The following is a 21,368-nucleotide window of genomic DNA, read 5'->3' on the forward strand; positions in this document are numbered from 1 at the left end:
GTTGCATTACATCATGGTCAGGCAGAGATTCCGAAATCAGATACTGGATGCAAGTCGTACCCAGGAGCAGATATAGAGTCAGATCACAATGTAATAGTGATGAAGAGTAGGCTGAAGTTTAAGAGATTAGTCAAGAAGAATCAATACACAAAGAAGTGGCATACGGAAATACTAACGAATGACAAGATACAGATGAAGGTGTCTAAGGTTATAGACACGCCAATGAAGAATAGCTCAGTAGCAGTGCAGTTGAAGAGGGATCGGCATCTCTGAAAAGGGCAATTACAGAAGTTGGAAAGAAAATCTTAGGTACAAACAAGGTAACTGCGAAGAAACCATGGGAAAAAGAAGAAATATTTCAGTTGAACGATGAAACAAGAAAGTACAACAATGTTCAGGGAAGATCAGAGGTACAGAAATAAAAGTCAGTGTAGAATGAAATAAATAGGAAGAGCAGGGAAGCCAAGATGAAATGGCAGCATTAAAAATGGGAAGAAATCGAAAAAGAAATGACTGTCGGAAGTACTGACTCAGCGTATAGGAAAGCCGAAACAACCTTTGGTGGAATTAAAAGCAAGGTTGATAACATTAAGAGTGCAACAGGAACTCCACTGTTAAATGCAGACGATAGAGCGGAGAGATGGAAAGAGTACATTGAAGGCCCCTGTGAGGGGGAAGATTAGGGGGAAGATTAGCCAAATGTGATAGAAGAAGAAACAGGAGGAGATATGGGATCCAGTATTAGAATCAGAATGTAAGAGAGCTTTGGAGGACTTAAGATCAAATAGGGCAGAAGGGATAGAAAACATTCCATCAGAATTCCTAAAATCATTGGGGGAAGTGGCAACAAAACGACTATTCACGTTGGTGTGTAGAATGTATAAATCTGGCGACAAACAATCTGACTTTTGGAAAAATATCATCCACACATTACCTAAGACTGCAAGAGCTGACAAGTGCGAGAATTATCGCATAATCAGCTTAACAGTTCATGCATCCAAGTAGCTTACAAGAATAATATACCAAAGAATGGCAAAGACAATTGAGAGTGTGTTACATGATGATCAGTTTTGCTTTACAAAAGGTAAAAGCACCAGAGAGGCAGTTCTGATGCGGTTGATAATGGAAGCAAGGCTAAAGAAAAATCAAGACACGTTCATAGAATCTGTCGACCTGGAAAAAGCGTACGACAATGTAAAATGGTGCAAGACGTTCGAAATTCTGAGAAAAATGGGGGTAAGCTATGGGGAGAGACGGGTAATATGCAATATGTAGAAGAATCAAGAGGGAATAGTAAGTGTGGTCAACCAAGAACGAAGTGCTCGGATTAAAAAGAGTTTAAGAGAGGGATATAGTCGTTCGCCCCTACCGTTCAATCTGTACATCGAAGAAGCAGTGATGGAAGTGAAAGAAAGCTCCAGGAGTGGAATTAAAACTCAAGGTGAAAGGATACCAGTGATATGATTTACTGATGACATTGCTATCCTGAGTGAAAGTGAAGAAGAATTAGAGGATATGCTGAATAGAATGAACAGTCTAATGAGTACAGAATATGAATTGAGAGTAAAGCGAAAAAAGACGAAAGTATTGAGAAATAGTAGAAATGAGAATAGCGAGAAACTTAACATCAGGATTGATGGTTACGGAATAGACGAAGTCAAGGAATTCTGCTAGCTAGGCAGCAGAATAACCAGTGACGGGAGGTCATCAAAAGCAGACTTGCACTGACAAATAGAGCCTTCTTGGTCAAGAGAAGCCTATACATCATGTTAAGACATAAGGTACTAGAGGAAGCCGTAGAGAGCAAAAACTGTAAAGGAAGACAGAGATTGGAATACAGCCAGCAAGTGATTGAGGGCGTAGGTTACAAGTGCTGCTTTGAGGTGAATAGGTTGTGACAGGAGAGAAGTTCGTAGCGGGCCGCATCAAACCAGTCAGAAGACTCGTGACTCAAAACTAAACTCTACATCGGATTGCGTTAGTGGATTTATTGGTGTCGTGTCCTGAGAATGAGCAAGGAGGACAGCTAGATGAGCGACAGAAGACCTTACTTCGACCGATGAAATTCGATAAGGTTAAGTGGTGGTGGGCCACCTGCTGATTCCTCAAACTCGGCTGAAAAGTAAACTTTTAGTGGTGCACAGTGCGGAACTCGGCAAGGCTGCTCAGGAAACGATGTAAAAGAGCTTAGTTACCGATGTGAGTTCATTGTGTGGAAGTGCCCCGTGGTGTACTTCCCTAGTTACAAGTTCCCATCTATGATAAACTACTAACTCGATATTCTCCAAGTCCGATACGCGCCCTACTTTCGTCGAAGCTAGCGAAATAAACTAAGTCCAGCTTAGAGTGCCGAGCGTCGTGGAGGTGGCGTCATCTGCTAGTACTTTTCTCTCCCCAATAGTGCAGGTGAGTCCTGTTTATATGCTTACATTTGCACACCGCCCTACTAGAAGGCTCGATGAAGGTGCTCTAGGTGTGGTTGGTGACGCAGTTAATACATGGTGCCATCCATATTTGGCCATTCTGAAATTTTCCTTCATTACGACCCCTGTATGTTAGAGCACGAGGTGGTGGTCAGTAAGCTGCAGTTGTGGGTCAGATGCAGACTATCGATATCAAATAATGGTTCACCACTTCCGTTAGAACAGGCGCTGTGCTGCCTCCTGTCCAAGAACTTCTTCGTAAACTGAATTGATGTATTTACATTCGTAACATTGGATCACTTTGATGCCTTCCTATTTTGAATGTTTATTGGCATGATTAAAGTTGCAAAAATATGTGTTATGAAAACTACATGTTTGGGTGGTCTGTGTAAAGTTTAGCGCACAGCCAGGATTTACTTGATGAATGGAGGAAAATTCCCAAAACCAGCCTTAAACTGGCCGATAAAAGTGACTGAAAAGCCCAGGGAAGGACCAGGATGGTTCTTGTCACACTAATTTGACTCATTGTTGCGCAACCATAACAGCTGGGTTGCAGAATTCGTGTGTTTTGCTGTGTTGCAATGCAAATTATTCCAGATGGGCCCAGATCCTGGTTGTTGTTGTGGTCTTCAGTCCTGAAACTGGTTTAATGCAGCTCTCCATGCTGCTCTATCCTGTGCAAGCTTCTTCATCTCCCAGTACCTACTGCAACCTACATCCTTCTGACTCTGTTTAGTATATTCATCTCTTGGTCTCCCTCTACGATTTTTACTCTCCATGCTGCCGTCCAATACTAAGTTGGTGATCCCTTAATGCCTCAGAATATGCCCCACCAACCGATTCCTTCTCCTAGTCAAGTTGTACCACAAATTTCTGCTCTCTCCTATTCTATTCAGTACCTCCTCATTAGTTATGTGATCTACCCATCTAATCTTCAGCATTCTTCTGTAGCACCACATCTCGAAAGCTTCTATTCTCTTCTTGTCTAAACTATTTATCGTCCATTAGAACTACTGACAGCCTTGGGAGAGCCAGGCCTAACAAAACTCTACCATCTAGTGAGCAAGATGTATGACACGGGCGAAATACCCTCAGACTTCAAGAAGAATATAATAATTCCAATCCCAAAGAAAGCAGAACCTGGTATGCACATCTTATTCGCCCTTGAAATTTCACACTTAACTTTTCTATTGCAATAAACAGCTTTTCTCTTTCCGAGTTGTATTTTGGCCCACACATGAAGCACGGGTGAGCAGACCTACAGTATAAAATGACTGTGTTAATCAGGTTCTGCTGAAATCGCTCTGCCGTAGAAAACTGTATGTAGTCTCACTAAGTCTCTTCTCTCCACACCGAAAAAGGCTAAGGAATGTTAGGATTAAATTCTGTAGCTTTCGGGAGGAAGCGTCCTTGTGATAATTGAAGACTGATGTGAAGACTGATGATGTCCTGGTATAATGCAGTCACATTCATGTTACAGTACTGAGGGAAAAGACGACTCTTTTGGCAATTTGCGACGGACTCTCTGCGCCAGGATGCTGGATCAGCCCTTTTCAGCAGTTCAGTAGGGGCTGCACAGAGAAAAGAGGGGATCACTATTTCGGCACTATTCTGTGAAGGTTCTCATTACCCTTAACTTTTGACAGCGGCGAAGGTGCCATACCGTCAAGGTAACGGCACTATTTATGTGAACAGCCTGAAAAACGTGCCATCCTAAGTTGTATTGCTAAAACCACAGTATTTCCCGTCACGCTCGTCAACCAACTGGCGGTTCAGTATAATCTCAGACCACTATTTCTAGAAATGCGTGGGGACTGTGTGATGAATTAAAAATCCGTAGTCCAGATTCCAAGACCCCCTCTTCTCATTTGAGAGGCCTATGCTTTTGTCGACTTCTGAAAAGCACTTGACTCACTACCACACATGTGCTCATTTTCAAAAGTATTGGGTTGGTGCATCAGTTCGTACCGTTTTTCCATAAGTTCAGTAAACACAACTGGCACATACAACAGAGACTTCAGTCACGGGTATTATATTCTCTTTCACTATGTACAACAATTTGCCAACGCTGGGATAACTTTTCTGTTCCGCAACTGCACAAATCACTTGGTTTTGAGGCGAAGAGCTCGTCGAGACCTGTTCGGAGCACATTTCCATCCGAAAAGGAAGTTCCTTGAAGGTTGTTCGTTGTTGTTGTTGTTGTTGTTGTTGTGGTCTTCAGTCCTGAGACTGGTTTGATGCAGCTCTCCATGCTACTCTATCCTGTGCAAGCTTCTCCATCTCCCAGTACCTACTGCAGCCTACGTCCTTCTGAATCTGCTTAGTGTATTCATCTCTTGGTCTCCCTCTACGATTTTTACCCTCCACGTTGCCCTCCAATACTACATTGGTGATCCCTTTATGCCTCAGAACATGTCCTACCAACCGATCCCTTCTTCTAGTCAAGTTGTGCCACAAACTCCCCTTCTCTCCAATTCTATTCAGTACTTCCTCATTAGTTACGTGATCTACCCATCTAATCTTCAGCATTCTTCTGTAGCACCACATTTCGAAAGCGTCTATAGCTTGTTCGATATAGAGCAGAAAAGGTGAAAATCTGAGGGCGCAAGATCATGTGAATAATGTGGGAGCGGAATGACTTCCCAACCAACTCCTGTGTAATGTTTCTTGTTAGTCTAGCAGAGGGCGGGCGGGCGATATTCTGGAGTAGCAACACTTCACGCTGTCTTCCTGGACGTAGCTCTTAGATTGCGTTTTCAAGATACCTCAGTTGTTGACAATAAATGTCAGCAGTTATGGTTACACTCGGGAACGCAATTCGTAGTACACCACACCGCCGCTGCTCTTTGTATGGGGAGTTGCTGCTTTGTTTGGGCTCAAACATTCATTTCTTTTCCTCATGTTAGCATAAAGACACTATTTCTCGTCGCCACTAACGATACAGGATAGGAATGATGGATGATGTTCACGAGCCAGTTGAGAAGAGCTAGCAGAGATGCACATATGGCCACACGCAGATGATTTTGGCTTAGGCCATTCCTATACACCCGACTTTTGAACCTTCCACATTGCACGCGAATGTCGCATGATGGCGGAGTGATCACAGTTCATCACATTTGCCAGTTCTTGAGTACACTGAAATGGATGATTGTGGATTAATGCGTTTAAACGATCTACATCAAAGCCCAGGGGTGTTCCTGAACGCGCAGAGTCACTAGTGTCAAAACAATTCGCCTTAAAACGAATAAACCAATTTCTTGCTGTGTTTTGTCCAATGCCACTGTCCCTATACATGGCGCAAAAGTTTCTGACTACCTTCGCTGCTGTTACCCCTTCAACTCAGGTAGAAGAATATGTAGTAAATGTTCTGATTTCTCCACTTGGCATTCCATTTTCTAGCGTCCGCAAGTCCACTCACTATCTCCAAATGACATCATGTAAACTCAAATACACTACTGGCCATTAAAATTGCTGCACCACCAAGATGACGTGCTACAGACGCGAAATTTAACCGACAGGAAGAAGATGCTGTGATATGCAAAGGAATAGCTTTTCAGAGCATTCACACAAGGCTGGCGCCGGTGGCGACACCTACAACGTGCTGACATGAGGAAAGTTCCCAACCGATTTCTCAGACACAAACAGCAGTTGACCGGCTTTACCTGCTGAAACTTTGTTGTGATGCCTCGTGTAAGGAGGAGAAATGCGTACCATCACGTTTCCGACTTTGATAGAGGTCGGATTGTAACCTATCGCGATTGCGGTTTATCGTATCGCGACATTGCTGCTCGCATTGGTCGAGCTCCAGTGACTTAGTAGAATATGGAATCGGTGGGTTCAGGAGGGTAACACGGAACGCCGTGCTGGATCCCAACGGCTTCGTATCACTAGCTGTTGAGATGACAGTCATCTTATCCGCCTGGCTGTAACGGATCGTGCAGCCAGTCACGATCCCTGAGTCAACAAATGGGGACGTTTGCAAGGCAACAACCATTTGCACGAACAGTTCGACGACGTTTGCAGCAGCATGGACTATCAGCTCGGAGAACATGGCTGCGATTACCCTTGGCGCTGCATCACAGACAAGAGCGCCTGCGATGGTGTACTCAACGACGAACCTGGGTGCACGAATGGCAAAACGTCATTTTTCCGGACGAATCCAGGTTCCGTTTACAGCATCATGATGGTCGCATCCGGGTTTGGCGACATCACGGTGAACGCACATTGGAAGCGTGTATTCGTCATCACCATACTGGCGTGTCACCCGGCGTGATGATATGGGGTACCATTGGTTACACGTCTCGGTCACCTCTTGTTCGCATTGACGGCACTTAGAATAGTGGACATTACATTTCAGATGTGTTACGACCCGTGGCTCTACCCTTCATTCGATCCCTGCGAAACGCTACATTTCAGCAGGATAATGCACGAGCACATGTTGCAGGTCCTGTACGGGCCTTTCTGGATACAGAAAATGTTCGACTGCTGCCCTGGCCAGCACATTCTCCAGGTCTCTCACCAATTGAAAACGTCTGGTCAATAGTGGCTGAGCAACTGGCTCGTCACAATACGTCAGTCACTACTCTTGATGAACTGTGGTATCATGTTGAAGCTGCATAGGCAGCTGTAACTGTACACGCCAATCAAGCTGTTTGACTCAATGCCCAGGCGTATCAAGGCCGTTATAACGGCCAGAGGTGGTTGTTCTGGGTACTGATTTCTCAGGATCTATGCACCCAAATTGATGGCCGCTATCGACAGGGGATCTCAAGTTGATTCCGTATTTCTAGATTTCCAGAAAGCTTTTGACACCGTTCCTAATAAGAGACTTCTAATCAAGCTGCGGTCCTATGGCGTATCGTCTCAGTTGTGCGACTGGATTCGTGATTTCCTGTCAGGAAGGCCGCAGTTCGTAGTAATAGACGGCAAATCATCGAGTAAAATTGAAGTGATGTCAGGTGTTCCCCAGGGAAGTGTCCTGGGACCTCTGCTATTCCTGATCTATATAAATGACCTGGGTGACAATCATAAAGTCATCGGAAGACCAGTATCAGTTGCAAAGCGATTTAGAAAAGATTGCTGTATGGTGTGGCAGGTGGCAGTTGACGCTAAACAACGAAAAGTGTGAGGTGATCCACATGAGTTCCAAAAGAAATCCGTTGCAATTCGATTACTCGATAAATAGTACAATTCTCAAGTCTGTCAATTCAGCTAAGTACCTGGATGTTAAAATTACGAACAACTTCAGTTGGAAAGACCACATAGATAATATTGTGGGGAAAGCCAAAGGTTGCGTTTCATTGGCAGGACACTTAGAAGATGCAACAAGTCCACCAAAGAGAAAGCTTATACTACACTCGTTAGTCCTCTGTTAGAATATTGCTGCGCAGTGTGGGATCCTTACCAGGTGGGATTGACGGAGAACATCGAAAGGGTGCAAAAAAAGGGCAGCTCGTTTTGTATTATCACGCAATAGGGGAGAGAGTGTGGCAGATATGATACGCGAATTGGGATGGAAGTCATTAAAGCAAAGACGTTTTTCGTCGCGGCGAGATCTATTTACGAAATTTCAGTCACCAGCTTTCTCTTCCGAATGCGAAAATATTTTGTTGAGCCCAACCTACATAGGTAGGAATGATCATCAAAATAAAATAAGAGAAATCGGAGCTCGAACAGAAAGGTTTAGGTGTTCGTTTTTTCGGAGCTCGAACAGAAAGGTTTAGGTGTTCGTTTTTCCCGCGCGCTGTTAGGGAGTGGAATGGCAGAGAGATGGTATGATTGTGGTTCGATGAACCCTCTGCCAAGCACTTAAATGTGAATTGCAGAGTAATCATGTAGATGTAGATGCGACTAAGTTGGGAGGGAGTACATGGTGTGCTTGCTACCTACGAATGAAAACTCTTAAAATCTTTGGGTGAAATGTTCACGTTCTATTTTGCGCCGAGGATCGCCATCTCTTGACAAGGCAGGTGGGGCCTTTGAAGGGTGAAGAGGAGAGTCGCCGTTCGTGTGTACCACGCGGGGGGACAGATTGTGACAGTCGGTTACAACTGAGTTGGTGCGGCGCATGCGAGCAAGTCGTAACAAGTGACAGCGCGTGAGAACCCTCGACGCACGCTGCAGGGTGGGCCCCCCACAGCTGTGCAAATGAGAGGCGGCCAGATGCGGCGGGCGTCGCAGCGGAGGCGCGCCAATTTGCGCCGTGCCGTGGCGCGCAGGCCAATTCGGCGCCCGCCTGTGACGTCGCAGGCGGCGCCGGCGCCGGCGTGCTCCGGTTTCAAGCCGCGCGTAACGAGAGGCGCGCGCTGCCACCTCCCTTTCACGAACCGCCGTCGCCCGCCGCTCCCCTGCACTTCCGTTTTTTAAATTATTCATCGCTTGCGCAAATATAGCGTGTCTGGCTCACCGTCCCCTTCGCCCCGGACGCACGTAGCGTTGCAGGGCGGCTCACCGCCCGACCCCGCATCGGACCCGGCGCGCGCTGCTGTTCGCCTTCGATGGCGTTCTTATTCGGGCTTCCCACGTTACTTTTGTGTTCGTATACTTAACGAAGATTTAACTCTTTCGTGGGCAAAATTATTGACCAGTTTTTTTAATGAATGGAGAGCAGATAGTAGTTAACAGATAGGTATATTTATCATACAGAATATCAAATTTGCTCCAACTGTGAAAGTGGGGTCACACAACAAGGTGGGAGGTATTCTTCCCACTGTCTTTCCTTGGAGTTAAATGACAAAAACAACTTTTTCAATATTTGAAACTTTTTCACTATTTGTCATATTTATTTGATAAATGTACTTCTCTTGTTACAACGATTGTTCACAATTACTTGCCATGAAATTTTCTGAAACATGGGTCTACGCAAAGTGGTGTTTGACAATATGTACAAACACAGGGAGTGCTCTTTTCCGCAGCATTGGTACTACAGGGTGGCGCAGGGGAACGGCAAATTTAGAACGTTAAAGTTGGCAGCACTGTAGCGCCGGCAGATGTTCGAAAGTTTGCACAATTGATGTGAACGCATTGCCATTTAGTAATCATGGAGAATTGGACTGGTGCGGAACGTGCAGTAGCTGTGAGAGCGTTTTACAAAAATGGTGATAGTGCGACTGCCGCGCAGAGAACATTTCGGCAGCATTACCAGCTTGGACGTCATGGACGTGTCCCATCTGCGCATGCGATTACAACGTGGGTGCCTAATTTTGAAGAAACAGGATCTGCCTTGAAAAAGAAACCTCCAGGTGGCATTCCAACGGTACGTACCCCAGAGAACATTGCAGCTGCTAAAGCTGCAATCGAGAGAAGTCCTCGCCGCTCCGTTCGACAGCATGCATCTTCGCTCGGGATTAAGCGACGAAGCTTACAAAGAATACTGCACGAATTAGACTTCCATCCCTATAAGTTGCAGATTGTGCAACACTTACATGAACGAGACCCAGCGTCACGTATGGAGTTTAGTAGCCAGATATCGGCTAAAATCAACGAGGACACGAATTTCCTTGGTAACTTATGGACATCAGACGAAGCCCATTTCCACCTGAACGGATTCGTGAACAAACAGAATTTTCGTTATTGGGCACAGGACAATCCTTGTTTCACCAGCGTCCACTACATATCGCCAAGGTCACAATATGGTGTGCTGTATCGTGTCATGGTGTTATCGGCCCTTATTTTTTTGAACGTGAGGATGATAGTGCAGTGACAGTAACATCCGCTCGATATGTTGAAATGCTTCAAACATTCTTTACACCGAGACTGTACGAGCTTAATCTTAACGTCGAAAACATGTGGTTTCAGCAGGACGCAGCCACGTCACACACTACTCGACAATCGATGGCAGCATTTCGTCAATTGCTTGGAAGACGCATTATTTCACGTAACGGTGACATTGCGTGGCCTGCGAGATCCCCTGATCTTAGTGTGTGCGACTTCTTCCTGTGGGGATATCTTAAAGGCAAGGTGTACCGTACACGTCCTGCAACAATCCATGAACTGAAGGAGAACATTGAAAACGAAATCACTGCCATTCCCCAAGATTTGCTACACCGCGCATTCCAGAGTTTTCATAACAGGCTGTTAGAGTGTGAACGCCGAATGGGAGCAAATCTTTCCGATGTCATCTTTAAAAAGTAAAGAGACACTTTTGTACATTTTGATTGTAAAGACATACTGAATAATGGCATACTGAATACATTCCCTTTCGTTAATAAATTACTAGTTTTATGAATTTCTTCATGGAAATGACATTATTTCGAAATTTCCCGTTTCCCTGCGCCACCCTGTACAATGACGGCACGTCCAGTAGGTTTCTCCTAAAATGGGTTGATGCTCCCCTACAGCCACATGACGAAAATCGTCAGGTACTCCACCCCTTTTTGCCAGAAAGACAGGTTTTTTTCCACTCCTTTTTTGGGATGAGAAGCCAGCGATCAATTGTCTGGCTAGATGGATCCTGTATGCGAGCTGATCATGCTGTCCACTTTCTCTTTTACTTATTTTCCACAGGATGAAACTGTTCACTGCAGCAACGTCCACCAGGAAATAAAATATTCTGTGCCACCATTTTACAGAACGTCTGGCAATAGCATACCTTTCTCGTAATTGATCATACTTATCGACACCACCCATTATTTTGTTATATTCTGCCACAACTTCAGGACAAGAAATCTCTGTACTGGTACCATCCTTGTTTTTCCTTTTCACTGTTGCTGTTTCTCATGTGTCATGAATGGAGGACAGGAAACTGACTGGAATTCTCCACGTTCCAATTTTACGTTTTCCTTCATAAATTTGGGTAAATCAAAAGTATTTACCTTACACTATAGCTTTGAGGAAAAAATCACAAAATGTCACGCAAACAGCACTGAAAGGCTCCTCTACAGAGCAACACTCAGCTATACAATGCCTCTGCGCGAAGGTACAGCAAAAACGGTGAGAACTTCCAACTGGAAGCAGTACCCTATACTGTTCACTAGGTGGTAGCACCGTACAGAGGTGGGAACTGTGAAGAAGTGGGAACTGTGAATCCCACTGGACTAGGAGCGAGTTCATTGTAGTGGGAAACATGTTTCCCACGGCTGACGAAAGGGTTAAACAGTAATAACTGCAGAGATTTAAGCAGCGCAGTGCTTCTGCTGAAATGGGACTACGTGGAACAGGGTAAATCAGATCAGTAGACTGCTACTCTGCATTTGGAATGCGAGCCTTTCTAGGCGAAAGTTTGTAATGAATAACCCACAAAAATTACATTATACAGCAATATTTGAACAACAAGCCTACAACACACCAGCTTAGCTATTTCGTTGCACAAAATTTGGGATCTAATGAATTGACGAGGTTAAAAAATGAAAAGAATTGAAATCATTAAGATGCTTAACTCGATTTATTATGACTACTATGGACGACTGCCGTCAAATGGGGGTGATTTCGGACGGTTTTGTCGTTATTTTGATTGGAACTTTCGTATATATTTTTAGATTAAATTGATTGTTATGGAAGTGGTAGGGTATATGTGTAACGAATAAAATATACTAGAACCAGAAAGTGTCTGTGTAGGTATATTTATCTGAGGCAGTTAAATAAAGTGTCCAAAGTCACCCGTCGGATTGGGGTGATTTCGGACACGTGTTTTTTAAATCTCTGTCAGACGTTAGAGTATATAGAGGGCGAATTCGGACAGTTACTGCCGTTTTTTTTAAATTCTACATGCTTTTTATTTAATTTTAGTGACATTTTACACAATTTAAGGGAGCCCTTTGTTACAAATAAGTAATATGGAATGATATAATAATGAATTTTATATATTACACATAAGTTTTTAATTTGCAAGAATTTAAATAAACAGTCTCTTTGTTCATTTCTGCACGAGCTCAATTAATATTTTCGTTGAAGCGAATGGAAAGATGTTCTGACTGTCATTTGAGGAATAATTGCACCCATTCTTCTCCTGGCAAGATATTACGAAATTTCTTCTCTTTTTGGCCAGATTTATCAAGGTAGCCTGTAACAAAATATCTAATATCCAATTTAGTGAAGGGAAATCCTCAATGTGCAGCCCTCAAGATACCTTGCTTCAACATTTCTTCTTCTTCTTTATTTAGCACTGGCTGCCTTCCCCTTTTTTTCGGATGTGCTTCCTGCACTTTATTTCGTAGGGTTGATTTAGGTACACCATACAGATCACATACTTTTTTGTACAATAATTTACCATTCTGAATATCACGAACAGCTTTATCTAGAAGTTGCAGGTCATAATAACACCGTACTGTAGCACCTCTCCTGCTCTGATACGTTCTTGGCATTGTCCGAAATCACCCCACACAGTACACAGTTTTGCAAAAACCGTCATTATTTTATAACCTTGCACGAGAAACTCGTCAAACTTGTACAGAAATTGTCTCAGTGCTGTTAGCTACTGAGCGCGTCGACAATTACGGTTCCAATAACTTCCCACTCAGTGCAACAATAGAAAGTTTCCACTTTACAATAATGCATGGATTTTTAACACTGACACTGTTCGTCAATTATTCACCTAAGGAAACAATTGATGCAAAATAAAAGTTGTGGAAAGCGATAAATGCAATTTTTTGCTTGAAACAACTGGTGCACGGACGTTAAAATAAGTAACTCTTTGTTTCTATGCAGTACCAAAGAGCAAATAAGCTATACTGTCCGAATTCGCCCCATTTGACAGTATACTGTTTAAAAGAAAATAAAAATTTCAGATTCATGTCAATGCAACAGCTAGTGTTTGAAATTTAAAAATATCTTATTGTGACCGTAAGCATACATGTTTCTTAGGAAATCAAGGTAAAAGAGATGTAACAAGCAAGCAAACTGCATCTATATTTAATTCAACTGGTGAAAACCACAACAGCTGTGTCAAAATAGCATTTCAATCACAACTAGTTTCATAACATTATAGTGGCATCTTTAGGTGACAAACTATTGATCTTTCAATACATAATGTCAAAATCTCCATAAGGGTAAATAAGAGAAGTTCCCTACATTCCTGCACAAACTTGGCATCATAAAGTATGCAACTGTCATTAATAAAATAACCAGAGTAACTAGATAAGGATCTTCACAAGTACTAGGGCCGCCCTCCTAGCACAACAATTACAGTATGTGAAGTATAACCTCCCCGTCCCACACCTACAGAGGTGCGGGCTGTTCCTAGTGAAACCTGATGTATCGTCAGACTCGACTGGTGTCACTGCAGTGTCAGTGCCTCCTCAAGCCCCATGTTAATATACCTAACAGCTGTGTGAAGATGAGGCCGATCACCACACTGATAAAGCTGTACAAGGTGTACATTTTTACATCTTTCCCAGATCACCACCTATGTCATACTGCCTGTTCCTACACCTCTGCCATGAGAACTGAGAACTATCCAACAACAGAACCTCCTCCTTTCTATTTGAATTAACAACTGACTCAGGCTTCTCAACTGTTGAGAATCTGCACTGTGCACTTAACAACAGCTACTACCTCATAGAATGTGCATATTTACCAGTTACGTTTGCTTTAAATATCACTTTGTCTATACGACCCATGAAAACTGCAATATGACTGTCCAAACCATTCAAGAACCCTGGAGTGCATTTGTCCTCTTCTGGCCTCCATAAACAGATATGTTCTCCTATGGGGTCTCTCTCTAGCTCTTCCTCTCCCCATTTCTCCCTCACTCCCTCCCTTCCCCCACTCCCCCTGCCTTGCCTCTCCATTCATAACTACATCTGTGCTTCACAATCCAGTGACCACAGTGCAACATTTACTTTCTATGTGGAGAGTACCCATACCACAATTTATTAATTGTACCTTGTACAAGATGTGCAATGTAGAGACTGAACTAACCCATAGATTTTATATAAAATGTGACCTTTCTTCCGAAGACATAATTTTCATTTTGAAGGCAGAAGAATAATTGTATATACAATATATTGCAAATATTTTCTGCATTCCAAAAGGTCTGCTTAGCTGTGGACTTTTGAGTATTGATTGTTGTTAAGGAAGCCATGTGATGAGATATATATATAGTTCAGGGATTGTGGTGAAGTATCCATGCATAAAAAGTGATAAATACAAGACAGTTCATCCATTTGCATTTATAAGCAAAAACGGAACATTATTGCATCAACTTTGCTGCCAACATGTTTATGCTCTCTAACTCTTGAGTTATAAATGTGGTGTGATCTTTTAATACACATCAACTATTCTTTTATAAGAGATTCACTGATCAGCAGTTGTTGAGTAATTTGCTTAGTCAGTTGGATGTTTACAATCTTAAAAATCTCTGTGTTAACTTTTTCAGGTATTAATGTACTTTATTTGTAAGTTTTTGGTATAATTTTTAAATTATTGCCTAATTCACAATCTAAAATCAGTGACAGTAACAGGCCATTACACATTACTCTATGTACTATTGCAAATACAATAATTATAGACAATGACTTATTACTCTGTGTAGGATAATTCTTTATGTTGCCATAAGGCAGTGGCTCCTTCATAAATGTGACTTGTGATCTCTGGTAACACTTGTTATAGAGGAGGATGACAGAAATTTAGTGGGGTTCATATTTGGCACCTTGTGTGCACAATGCACACATAGCTGTAATATATAACATTTTTTTATGTTAACTATGAATTAGCATTTGGTATTCTGTCAATAGACAGAATGGTAAGACTCTGGACTCAAACTTGGGAGGGTGGTAGATCCAGTCCTTGAATGGCCATCCAGATTTAGGTTCATTGTGGTTTTCCTAAAGTGATTAAGCTTAATTTCTGCTACTTTTACTTCTTTCCTAGATGCATGACCATCGTGTCTGCACCTCTATTGATGCAAAGTTAAAGACTATTTGCAATTAATTGATTTTCTCCTGTGTAGAGAATGAAAAATATTTTTGCATTTTCTGTTTTAAATCAACACAATACATGTCTCTTATATCTCTTATTCACATTAAGTGTTATAAATGTTCTCAGGTTTCATCTGTTTTTTGAGGCTAGCTGTTTAAAGTTGTTAATTTTATTTACATTCCTCTTGCAGATACATGACTGTAGGCTGCAATGCTCTTCGCCTTATACTGAAGCATTTTGCTTCCATTATAAAGACTAATATATTAGCACCAATTCAAACAGTAGGAGTCGATATTTCCCGTGAAGAAAGGTAAGTCCCAAATAATAATAATAATAATAATAATAATAATAACAATAATAAAAATAACAGGATACCCCAGTCAGAATTAGAAAACATCAAACAACAAGTACAACAAATACTGGAACAAAATAATGTGCAATCAGAAGAAGAAGAAAATACAGTAATGGACTCAAACATCCCAGAGCAAACAAACAAAGAACAACATGCACCAATTAAACAATCAGAGGAAAACGAAATCTTAAGACAGCCACCAGAACAAGCACAAATAGAACACGAAGTGACACAGATGTTAGATATACAAGAAAAATTTCAGCTAACATATATAGAATACAAAGACACAAATACAGACATTAGACCATTCTTGCGTAGACCACCAAATAACCCACAAGTCGAAACAACAATAAAAACTATCAACACAATCATACACAACAAAATAAATGAAAACACAACTATGGAAGAGTTACAACTACTGGTTTATATAGGAGCACTCACTACACTAAATATACACACTAGGGAGAGATCAGAACCAACCAACACACAGAAGAAACCCACAAAACCAGCATGGCAACACAGGCTACAGATCAAAATAGAAAAACTGAGAAAAGACATCGGACAGCTAACACAATTTATAAGAAATGAAATCTCGGAAAAAAACGAAAAAAGTTAGGTAAAATCTCACAACAAGAAGCGACAGAGCAATTAGACGAAAAGAAGCAGAAATTACAAGCATTAGCCAAACGACTCAGAAGATACAAAAAAAGTGAAAATAGAAGGAAACAAAACCAAACATTCAACACAAACCAAAAGAAATTTTACCAGACAATAGATAACACACACATTAAAATAAACAATCCACCAAACATAACAGACATGGAACACTTCTGGAGCAACATATGGTCAAGCCCGGTACAACATAACAGGCATGCACGGTGGATACAAGCAGAAACAGACACATACAAGATGATACCACAAATGCCTGAAGTGATAATTTTGCAACATGAAGTCACCCAAGCAATTAATTCTACTCACAATTGGAAAGCCCCTGGAAATGATAAAATAGCAAATTTCTGGTTAAAGAAGTTCACCTCAACACATTCACATCTAACTAAATTATTTAACAGTTACATTGCAGACCCATACACATTCCCTGATACACTTACACACGGAATAACATATCTGAAACCTAAAGATCAAGCAGACACAGCGAACCCAGCTAAATATCGCCCCATAACATGCCTACCAACAATATACAAAATATTAACTTCAGTCATTAAACAGAAATTAATGACACATACAACACAGAACAAAATTATAAATGAAGAACAAAAAGGCTGTTGCAAAGGAGCACGAGGATGTAAAGAGCAACTGATAATAGATGCAGCGGTGACATATCAAGCTAAAACTAAACAAAGGTCGCTACACTACGCATACATTGATTACCAAAAAGCTTTTGATAGTGTACCCCACTCATGGTTACTGCAAATATTGGAAATATACAAAGTAGATCCTAAATTGATACAGTTCCTAAACATAGTAATGAAAAATTGGAAAACCACACTTAATATCCAAACAAATTCAAATAATATCACATCACAGCCAATACAGATTAAGTGTGGAATATACCAAGGAGACTCATTAAGTCCTTTCTGGTTCTGCCTTGCTCTGAACCCACTATCCAACATGCTAAATAATACAAATTATGGATACAATATTACTGGAACATACCCACACAAAATCACACATTTGCTATACATGGATGATCTAAAACTACTGGCAGCAACAAATCAACTACTCAACCAATTACTAAAGATAACAGAAGGATTCAGCAATGATATAAGTATGGCTTTTGGAACAGACAAATGTAAGAAAAATAGCATAGTCAAGGGAAAACATACTAAACAAGAAGATTACATATTGGATAACCACAGCGAATGCATAGAAGCGATGGAAAAAACGGATGCCTATAAATATCTAGGATACAGGCAAAAAATAGGAATAGATAATACAAATATTAAGGAAGAACTAAAAGAAAAATATGGACAAAGACTAACAAAAATACTGCAAACAGAATTGACGGCAAGAAACAAGACAAAAGCTATAAATACCTATGCTATACCAATATTGACCTACTCATTTGGAGTAGTGAAATGGAGTAACACAGACCTAGAAGCACTCAATACACTTACACGCTCACAATGCCACAAATATAGAATACATCGCATACATTCAGCAACAGAAAGATTCACATTAAGCAGAAATGAAGGAGGAAGAGGATTTATTGACATAAAAAACCTACATTATGAACAGGTAGACAATTTAAGAAAATTCTTTATAGAACGAGCAGAAACTAGCAAAATACACAAAGCAATCACTCGTATAAATACATCGGCTACACCATTGCAATTTCATAACCACTTCTACAACCCTTTAGATCACATAACATCAACAGATACGAAGAAAGTAAATTGGAAAAAGAAAACACTACATGGCAAGCACCCGTATCATCTAACACAGCCACACATCGACCAAGACGCATCCAACACATGGCTAAGAAAAGGCAATATATACAGTGAGACGGAAGGATTCACGATTGCAGTACTGGATCAAACAATAAACACCAGATATTACAGCAAGCATATTATTAAAGATCCCAATACCAAAGCAGATAAATGCAGACTTTGCAAACAACAAATAGAAACAGTAGATCACATCACAAGCAGATGTACAATACTAGCAAATACAGAATACCCCAGAAGACATGACAATGTAGCAAAAATAATACATCAACAACTTGCCATATAACATAAAATAATAAAACAACACTTTCCCACATACAAGTATGCACCACAAAATGTACAGGAGAATGATGAATACAAATTATACTGGAACAGAATCATTGTAACAGATAAAACAACACCACATAACAAACCCGACATCATAGTCACCAATAAAAAGAAGAAATTAACACAACTAATCGAAATATCCATACCCAATACAACAAATATACAGAAGAAAACAGGAGAAAAAATTGAAAAATGCATCCAACTGGCTTAGGAAGTCAAGGACATGTGGCATCAGGATAAAGTTGACATCATACCAATTATACTATCAACTACAGGAGTCATACCACACAATATCCACCAATCCATCAACGCAATACAGCTACCTCCAAATGTATATATACAACTACAAAAATCTGTAATTATTGATACATGTTCAACTACCCAAAAGTTCCTAAATGCAATGTAACATATACCGTACAGTTAAAAGGAAGTCACGCTTGATCAAGGTCCGCGTCACTCCATTTTTAACCAGACATAACGTCGGAGACAGGAAAGAGAAATAATAATAATAACAATTGTATATGTAAGTGTTGGAGGTATTTGGAATATTTGTATTAACTGAATTAATTCATGTGCAAGGCAGATTATTTTGTAAATGAGGGAGGGGGAAGGTTACCAGTATATGACATCACATACAATAACATTTGTTGAACAATAGAAATTATTTTTCCTATGGAATTATTTAAGTGCTGAGTGGTAAATTTCATTTCAGTATGTCTGTGTAAAAGGTAATTTGCCATTTTATTTTGATGCTATATTCAAACATGTTGGTAATAATTTCGTGTTTGATTTTCAGGTACAAAAAGTGCCTAAATTGTTATAGAAGTTTAATGACAATTCGAGCTTTCCTGCTGAAACGGCAGACAATGCAGGGGAAACTTGGACAATCATTTCGTGAACTACATAATCTGATGCAAGAACTTGATGAATAGATAATATTTACTGACAAAAAGAAGAAAACAACTATTAGTGAAAGTAATAACCAAAGCTCACAGATAACAAGCAGTTTGCTCATACTGAAATAGTTTAGTTGTTACTAAAATAGATGCAGGAAATGGGACAGAACACTTATTTGAGCTTTGTCATTCCATTTACTTAATGCATTTTTAAATAGTAAAATTTTGTATACAATGTTGAGATATGTATGTTGCAACTCATACATGCTTTTTTTGAAATTTATGAGGTGTATAAAAAAAGTACTTGTATGAAAAACACTTTAAATATGACATCAATTTGTTTTGCATGTATGTTGTATTCTGCTGATATTCAGCTTATAAAATTGAGTCCGGTAATGTGCTGTCCGTCCAAAATATTTTTCCTGTTTGTCACATTTAAGAACACAGGACTGATAATACATACTTAAAGATGCCTTAATGTCACAGTATTTATGAGGAACGAATGGTTTGCAAAGTTGTACAGTATGACTGCCCAGCAGTAACAAGAACACTAATTTATTTTCTAGTTAATTTAAAGTGCAGTGACTGGATGAAAGTTTTTGGATGTGTGTAAAATAAGTTAATTGTTTTGTTGATTGTGTGACTTTTTGTTTAGTTTGTACTTTTTATGATGTGCCTTTAAAAGTAACCCAGTGTCTAATCTTGCCAGATATGGGGGTAACTGAAATGTGATCTTAATTTTTATAGTGCCATTAGGAACATTACAAAAGTATTTCATATCATAAAAAATGTAGTGACATATTTTTAGTTATTAATACTATTTTAGAGTGGCAGAATAATATTTTATTGTGATTTTTGTTATGTAAATAACAAAAATATTTTAAAAATACTTTTGATTTTAAACAAATTTTAATGTTTTTCTTCGGTTCTTTCCTTTTGTGCTAGTCTTGTTTTGTAAAAAAAGTAAATAGTGATTGTAAAAAGAAGAAAAAAAAGATGGCGAGGAAATGAAAGAATATGCTTCTGCATTACATAAATATCAAATATTTTTTATACAGATTCTACCCTTGCAGGTACTTGTTTCCAGCTATGGTTTTATGTGCCTGTAGTGTAGAATGATGTCCCTTCAATGCAGATATTTGTTAATAATGTTTTTGAGATTGGCAGTTCAGTTCCTGCAATAATTTTTGTGTTGAAATAAGCATTCCATGACCAAAACTACTTTTTTTACTTTGTGATCAACCAGCCAGTGGATGTCAGGGATCTTTTGAATAGTTCAATTTGTCACATGTGTCAGTTACTCCGAATTACTCAAGAAACTAATTCCACTGCCAACATGATGCTTCATATTTTAACCATTGGGAGCAGTAGGGGTGATCACTTTGCTGTATTGGCAATATGTACCTTTGCAACAGATTTAGTGGATACAATGTATAAATTTGCATGTTGCACATAGAAATTTTCCAACAAAAGTAAAACTTGGCTATTTAGTGAGACAGTTACCTTCCTTAATTAATGCCACTTGTGGCTTTAAAGGTAACTTGTCCATTCATATTCAGATGTGAAGTCTTTCTTCTTCTTTACATAACTTCCACATAACTGTACTAAATTGGAAATTATTTATGAATGTCACATTTATTTTGTGCTGATCCATTGTAGATGTTCCAGTTGCAGTCTGATTTAGATAAAGTGAGAAGCAGTGTTTAAAAAGTAACTATTTGGGTATGTGATATAAGACTCTTACAGTTTTAAACCCTGTGATAATGGATAAAATGAGATGTACCTGATTCTGTTGCTGACTGATAATCAACATAATAACAACAGAACAGATTAAATCCTAAAACAAATATTCTAAAATACAGAATGATTTTAGTTGATCCCATAACAGTTGAGAGAATCACATGATCAACTACAATAAAATAAGTACCAGATGTCATTAGGGAAGAAGGGAAACAGAATCTCTGTGTAGTCTGAAAAGGAAGAGAATAGATGAGATGTTCTGTTATGAGTGGTGAAGTCATTTGTAGTTTAAAGGTAGGAGTGGAGCACA

At 40.1% G+C, this 21,368-nt stretch overlaps 1 protein-coding gene across 2 annotated transcripts in view; it reads left to right on the forward strand.

Annotated features, from left to right (window-relative positions):
* LOC126458554 (katanin p80 WD40 repeat-containing subunit B1) overlaps positions 1 to 20,225 on the forward strand; it is a 147,068-nt gene extending 126,843 nt beyond the window's left edge. For both annotated transcript variants that reach the window (XM_050095675.1, XM_050095676.1), the window contains 2 exons: positions 15,469 to 15,588; positions 19,219 to 20,225. In XM_050095675.1, coding sequence (XP_049951632.1) covers positions 15,469 to 15,588; positions 19,219 to 19,354 — 256 coding nt within the window. In that variant the 3' untranslated portion in view covers positions 19,355 to 20,225. The remainder of the gene's footprint in view (positions 1 to 15,468; positions 15,589 to 19,218) is intronic.
* The last annotated feature ends 1,143 nt before the right edge of the window (positions 20,226 to 21,368 follow it).

This window comes from Schistocerca serialis, chromosome 2, assembly GCF_023864345.2.
Source record: "Schistocerca serialis cubense isolate TAMUIC-IGC-003099 chromosome 2, iqSchSeri2.2, whole genome shotgun sequence".
Lineage (NCBI taxonomy): Eukaryota > Metazoa > Arthropoda > Insecta > Orthoptera > Acrididae > Schistocerca > Schistocerca serialis.